The sequence below is a fragment of the Rousettus aegyptiacus genome, unplaced genomic scaffold (assembly GCF_014176215.1).
Source record: "Rousettus aegyptiacus isolate mRouAeg1 unplaced genomic scaffold, mRouAeg1.p scaffold_m13_p_5, whole genome shotgun sequence".
Lineage (NCBI taxonomy): Eukaryota > Metazoa > Chordata > Mammalia > Chiroptera > Pteropodidae > Rousettus > Rousettus aegyptiacus.
Genome location: NW_023416308.1, coordinates 24,239,112 through 24,246,198, shown reverse-complemented (window position 1 = coordinate 24,246,198; position 7,087 = coordinate 24,239,112). Strand labels below are relative to the sequence as shown.

Below are 7,087 nucleotides of genomic sequence, written 5' to 3'. Positions count from 1 at the left end.
ATTGGCTGGTGCCTAAGCACATGCTTTGTCTGCTTGTTTCATTGCTCCCAGACCAGCCCAAAGTAATGAAACATCTAATAACATCCAAGCCCCATGGAGAGGGAGGAATCAGGCTGTGGAGGCCCCTCCACTGCACTGTGTAGTAGCAGCAACACACTGGAGAACTCCTGGGCCAGGGACAACAGCAGCAGAGGGAAGCCCACCGCTGTGAACAAGACTTTTCGTTGGGCACAAGGGCCTCTGAGGACATGTGCTCTGCAGCTGTGTGTACTAACAACAAGATACTGGGGTTGCAGGTGGGACAAAGACAGCAGGAGGGATCCCAGGACGGGCAGGGCCAGGACCCAATGGGTTTCAGGCAGCCAGCTCTGAGCAGTTATCTAAGCCAGGAACAGGAGATGTTTCTTTAAATAACTGGCCAGGCCCTGCTTATTCAAGAGGAACTTGGCTTTGAGGTGGTCTTTGCTGGAGGAGGATCCTGTTTCAACTGAGACTGGTACTGGGCTGCTTACCCTGAGCTGTCCCCGAGCCAGTGGAACCCCACTGCTTTGTGCTAAACTCTCACAGATGAGAAAATCCCAGCATGGTGATGGGGAAACAGGCTGTGGGCAGCAACATTATGTAATTGGTGCAGCATTGGCCTAAATATACAGAAAGCTCTCATTTTGTGGTTTGGAATGAGAATGGAGCCCCTAGACTGCCTGGAATTGTTACACTTGTATTTTATTCTTTTTCCCAATGAAAGCTTTAGCTCTGGACTGTAGTTCCTATTCCCAAACTGCTGTGCAGTCAGTGATGCTAAAGGCCTTCCTTCCTGTGCCTTCTCCCTGGACTTTTCCCAAGCTATTTCAATTACATTGGATCCTTCAGACAAGCTCTGGAATGTATGGTAATGTACAGAAATGGAAAGAGCACAAAATTTGAAAGCTGCAGGCAAAATATCAGGAATGGTAATACCAGTTTTTCACGGTGTGACTTTTGGGAAACTGAATATGAAAACAAATAACAGCTAGACCTTGTGTAAAAATAGAATTCTTACCCATGACCTCTAGAGCAAACATCCTGTAAAGCCAAACCTCTGCAATAATTAGGCCAGAATGGGCTTAACTCCCCATTGACTGCCAGCTTCCCTGTTTTTTGCCCCTACTTCCAATTTGGGACCAACCAGAGGAAGCAGAATATGTTCCCCAGAGCAATCATGAAGGATGCCCCTATTTCAGCCCACCTCCTGCTTCCCTGTTAGCAACCTGCCATCCTAGTACACCTGAAGCTTCCCTTTCTTCCCAACACTCTTCTTGTTTATGAGTCTCTGCCAAAGGCAAGTAAGATCAAGGTGGCCAGCTCCCTTGCTATATGGCAAGCTCTGAATAAATAGCCTTTGCCTGTTCGTGGTCTTTATCTATTCCACATTTTGGGACAAATCATTTAGCTCCATATTTCTTATTTGTAAAGAGTATGTAGATAACCTCACAAGATTGTGAACATTAATTGATATTGAATGCTAAGATGCTTCTTTTTTAAAGAACCGCACAATCAAGGTATGATTAACATACAAAAAGCTGTATGTATTTAAGGTATACAGTGTGGTGAGTTTGGAGATAAATATACACACGAAACCATCACCACAATCTTTGCCATAAACATAACCATCACCTCCAAAAGTTTCTTCCTGGTCTTTTTATTTTAAAAAAAGATTTTTTTTTTTTTTTGTGATAAGAACACAACATAAGATCTACCCTCATAGCAAATTTTTAAGTATACAATACAGTATTGTAAACTAAAATAGGCAAAAAAGAAAGCGGTCCTTTGAGGTTTAGACTGAGTATACATCTCAGAGGACACATGTTGAGAGAATGCTCCATTGTGCCCGTATCTTATTGAAATAAAATCTGAATAAGAAGTTTACGAAATACACACTCACATAGCCTTGCTCTCTTTTTAAAGAAAACACTATGCCAAACTCATAATAAGGGGGAAAAGAAACCCTAAGGCTGAAATAAAATTTGTCTTGAACTTAATATGACTTTCCCATAAAGAATGGACCTCTGCATATAAATTTGAATTCACTCTAAGAAAAAAAAAGATGCTTTTTGAACTGTAATATGAGAGTGTGGATGAAAAAGGGATGCTGTAATAAGTCATAAATTCCTAACTGGGCCTGTCATGGTGAGTAGTCATGCCCCGTGCCTCCCCTCCCCCCCCCCCCCCCCCCCCCCCCCCCCCCCGCTGGCCCCGTACTCCCCCTACCCACGTCTATAACATCTGTAGTGAAAGGTTTAAGCCAGCTCTCTCCATTGCTTTTGTGCATCTAGGTTGACACACCTTTAAAAAGTCTAAAGTAATACCCCTCAAGGGTGTGACCATCCTCAAGATTGCACATAATGTTGTTAACTGTCCTGTAACCCAATCCCCATTTTGCTTTCTCCCACCTTCCTGTAATCTGTTTTACCATTTCCTCCTTAATATCAAAGACATAAAAGAAACTACAAAGGAGCATTTGAGACCTTGCTTCCTGGCAATTGTCAGTTTGGGCCCAAATAAACTCGTAAACATTTTCTGCAGGCTTGGACAGTCTTACATTGACATTCGTACTGAGTTCTGGTATGGAGCTGTTAGAGTTCTGTGATTTCTAAATTTAAACGGGGCCTTCTACTTTTATGAAGGTATATTTGTCAAGGTAGGAAGAAAAAATAGCATTTTGTTAGCTTGATTTTTAACTTCTAAATATTTAGAGGGTCTTTCCCCAGGCTCCACAATGTTGAGGGTAGGCCTGCTGGTCTCCCTGTCCAGCAGATCAGTGGCCAGCTCTGACTCAGGGCTTCTTGGGTGTGTTGACTGGTATGTACCTGGGGTGGGGCTGGAAAAGTTATTTTTTTCTGTTTCTCTTTTTCCCACTCCCTACTTCCATTCAATCTTATTTCTCTGAGTAATCACTCTAACCTTCCTAATGTGTATTTTATCAGTTGTTTTTTTCTTTCTAAATATGCTTTTTTTCCCCTCTGGTTTGTATATATGCAACTTTAATATACGTAAGTATCAGTGTGTTTTATATCTCATTATCTTTCTAATTTTTTTTTTCACATAGCACTGTAGTGCTAAGCTCTGTTGCTTATAGCTAATCCTTTGCTTCTAACTGCTGCAAATTCTTCACTACAGTTTACCTATTTACCCAATGGTGGGTATAAAGACACATTCTGTTTTATTTTGCATTTCTCTGATTAGTAAAAAGTTTGAACATCTCCTCATATGCTAGGTAGCACTTTAGGGTATCTCTTTTATAAATTGTTCTATATACCGTGCCCATTTTATTTTTTGTTGATGTTGAAATTTCTAATATATGCATGCTAGTTAGATATCTTCTTCTATTTTGTTATATTTCTGTTAACTCTATCCCTGCTATCCTTTGCTGAACAAAAATCCTAATTTTTTTTTTATACTCTTTAGATAACGAAGGTATTTTCCTACATATTCTTCTAATTAGAGGACTCTATAGTGGCAGAAGTTTCAGCTCTTGCTGGAGGAAGGTCAGTAAAAAAAAAATGGATATAGTAGCTCTCTCAATATCCCTTCTACCTACTTCATAGTCAGGTCAAAAAGCTAAAAATCACGTTATCTCTTGTGGCCTTGTAGCACTAATTGAATGCATTTGTGTGAGATTTGAAAGGTGGCAATGAGATGGTTCTCTTGCTTCAGTACGTATCAGAATCACCTGAGGACTTTTTAAAACAGATTGCTGGACCCCACCCAGTAATTCTGTAGATGTGGAACTGGGTCCCAAAATTTGCATTTCTAACAAGTTTCCATGTGATGCTCAAACCAGGGTTCTGTTGTCTAGTTACCAGGTTTGTGAATGTGAGAGGCATTTTTCGTGGTAGCAGGGGTCACAGTGGCAGCGGGAGCTCATATCTATTGTGGAATCACTTTGGGGGCTTCCTCATTCCTTCACCAATCATTCAAAAACTGTAAGCAAGTATGAAATCTCTTTCTACTTGAGGAAACTAGAGTTATTTCTGTTTCCCATAATAAACCACTGACTGATACAATAGTATACCAAAAATAGCTAGAAATGGTAAGAGAGTGTCATCAATTCTTTTGCACTATATCGGCAGCTGAGTCTAAAACAAGTATCCTTGATATCCTTATAAACAAGAGAGCAGGGAGAAACTGTCCCATACCATTGACTTTATTGGCAGTAGATCTATCAATTATTTAAACAGGACAAGAGATTTCTGCAGCATGTGTAAATATAGGATGAACAAGCATCCTGGTTTGTTTGAGACTGAGGGGTTTCCCAAGATGTGGGGCTTTCGGTTCTAAAACCAGATCGAGTTGGTCACTCTTTCCTTAGTGTAATCTTTCCTTAGTCATCTTGAAGAAGTCGCCTGTATGTGGGAAGAGGCTAGGGTGGTTGATAAAATATGAGGGTCTGAGAAATTATTTTCAAGAAGCATTTGAAATTGGAAAAGAATAATTAAGCAGGCTGAACAAGCTGCTCAAAAGGCAAAGTGAATCATGATTTAGAGCCAGGAGTATGGGCTCTGGAGTCACTTAGGCTTGGGTTTAAATCTTAGTGTCTTTGTTTTGCAGCTCTGATTGAGCAAGTGACTAAACCAAGTTTCTATGTCTTTGAAATGGGGATAGCAATTGTACCAATTTGTTGTGAGGTATAATTGAAATATTGCATATAAAGCATTTACAAGAGTTACATGACTCAGGATAAACACCCAAACCCATGTTAGCAGCTAGTAGTATTTTTATTGTTACTAAGAAAATTACATAACAGAATCATGTAGAAGTTCTTGGGCAGGAATAAGTAGAAAGGAATGAAAGAGACGAGGAAGAGTCTAGATGATAAAGGGACTGTTTACTACTTCTTGGTGACTTTCAAAATCACCTCTCCTTGCCTTGTGCATGCCTAAGTGCACAAAAGTAAGAACTGGGTTGAGAAATAATGAATGACTCTCAAACTCAATGCTGAAAGTTTAACATTTATGTTAAATTTCAATTAAGTTAGTAAATGTTCACCAAAGGGCTCAAGATACAGAAAATGGATCCCAAATGAAAGAAGAGATGAGCTGGAAATCAACGGGCTTCAAACAGCAATGAGATTAGAGAGAGAGGCGGAAGGAAGAGAGAAGAAGAAAAGGAGATATTTAACCAACCGTGTAGAGAGTGTGATTGTTCCCAACCATGGCTGGGCACTCACGGGGAGGGCTTCCTGTTGGTATTTATAACAACTTAATTTTAAAATTGAGAAAGAATCAAGACATTTGCATCAAAACATTTTTCTCCTCAGTGTTTTCTGCATGGCAGCCTTTACCTCCTTGTTCCTCAAGCTGTAGATGAAGGGGTTCAGCATGGGGATCACTGTGGTGTAGAACACAGAGGCCACATTCTCCTGGGCCAGAGAACTGGCTGTGGAGGGTTTTAAGTACATGAACGAAACAGACCCATAAAATAACCCCACAGCTGCAAGGTGGGAGCTGCAGGTGCTAAAGGCTTTGGACCTTCCCTCTGTGGTGCTGATGCGGAGGATGCTGGAGAGGATGAAGGCATAGGAAACAATGATTGTTATGCTGGTGACTGCAACGTTAAATCCAGCCACAAAGAACACTGTCATCTCAATATCATGGGTGCTGGTGCAGGAGAGCTTCATGAGCGGGAGGACGTCACAGAAGTAATGACTGATGAGGACCTCACAATAGGGCAGTTTTAATATGAGGCTAACTTCAATTGTTGAGCCAATGAACCCCATGAGGTAGACCACAATCACCATCAGGGAGCAGACGTGATGAGACATGATGATGTTGTAAAGCAAAGGCCTGCAGATGGCGACATAGCGGTCATAGGCCATCACCATCAGCATGTAACTTTCAGCAATGACAAACACAAGGAAGAAGTAGAGCTGGACCATGCACCCGGCATAGGGGATGATATTCTCCTCTGACACAAAGTTCACCAGCATTTTAGGGGTAATGACAGAGGAGTAGCAGAGATCCACGAATGACAGATTGCTGAGGAAGTAGTACATGGGGGTGTGAAGCTGAGCATTCAGACAAATCAGTGTTATCATACCCAGGTTCCCTATCATGGTGACTGAGTAGATCACAAGGAACAGGAGGAAGAGGGGGAGCTGGAGCTCTGGACGATTTGTTAATCCCTTGAGAATGAATTTTGTCACCGTGGAGTGATTTTCTGCAGCCATTGTCTTTTGTTTGGGAGCCCTGTGGGGATAAAAGAGAAGAGCCTATGAAAGGCTATATATGAGCTTCTCTGATGAGGCCAGTTACCAACTTCTGTTTCTGAGTGAGTGATCTTGAACTCTTTCCTGATTGTTTGTCTCTGTACTCCCTCTAATGTTTTCTAGAATTCAGACAATGTGGGTGTGGTTTAGAGGAAATGAAGTAAAAGAGGGCCCCTCCTGGAGCTTTTATCACCTTCCTGTTCCTCAAGTATCATAGAGTCGAGTACTAATATGTTTTATTTATAGGTTTGAGAAAGCAGCTCCCCTTCGCCATCGAGACAATCCCAAAATATTACCCATAAAATGAAAACGTGTGGCCACCTTATCTCAAACCAATATATTACTGAGTGACAAATCAATTTCCACATTGAGAATAAAATGGAATTATAAGATCAATTCCCAAAGTTAATATATATATATACATACACATATATATGTATATATATATAATGGAATAATATACATGGAAATATTTTCCAAATATTCAGTTGCTACACAAATGTGAATTTTCATTAGATATCTGGACTTTGTCCTAATATTTTACTGCATCTGGGGTTCTAGGGTAGTTATTCTTAGTTTGAGTTGCACATGATAGTCACCTGGGAAGCTTGAAAAAATAATGTCAGGTTCCTACATATAGTAATTCTGATTTATTGATTCATGGCATTTTCTGGGCATTGAGCTCTATGTTTCTGGGCAGGTGGTAAAGTTCAGTAAAGACAGTGAAGGTTTGGTTTTTGTTCATAGTGAGATTTTCTTTTCAAATTTTATGTTTATTTTGTAGCTTGAAAAATAGGCATTAGATTCAGTTTGTCCTGAGAAAAAATAAAGCTACCGAGAAAT

At 40.6% G+C, this 7,087-nt stretch overlaps 1 protein-coding gene across 1 annotated transcript; it reads right to left on the bottom strand.

Moving 5' to 3' along the window:
- Positions 1-5,275: 5,275 nt before the first annotated feature.
- Positions 5,276-6,336, bottom strand: LOC107500052 (olfactory receptor 8A1-like). The gene has a single exon (XM_016124861.2). The coding sequence runs from the start codon at positions 6,203-6,205 to the stop codon at positions 5,276-5,278; it is 930 nt and encodes a 309-aa protein (XP_015980347.2). The 5' UTR covers positions 6,206-6,336.
- Between the last annotated feature and the right edge of the window lie 751 nt (positions 6,337-7,087).

Coding starts and splice junctions, on each gene's coding strand:
- LOC107500052 (XM_016124861.2), bottom strand. CDS start 6,205: ATGGCTGCAGAAAATCACTCCACGGTGACAAAATTCATTCTCAAGGGA.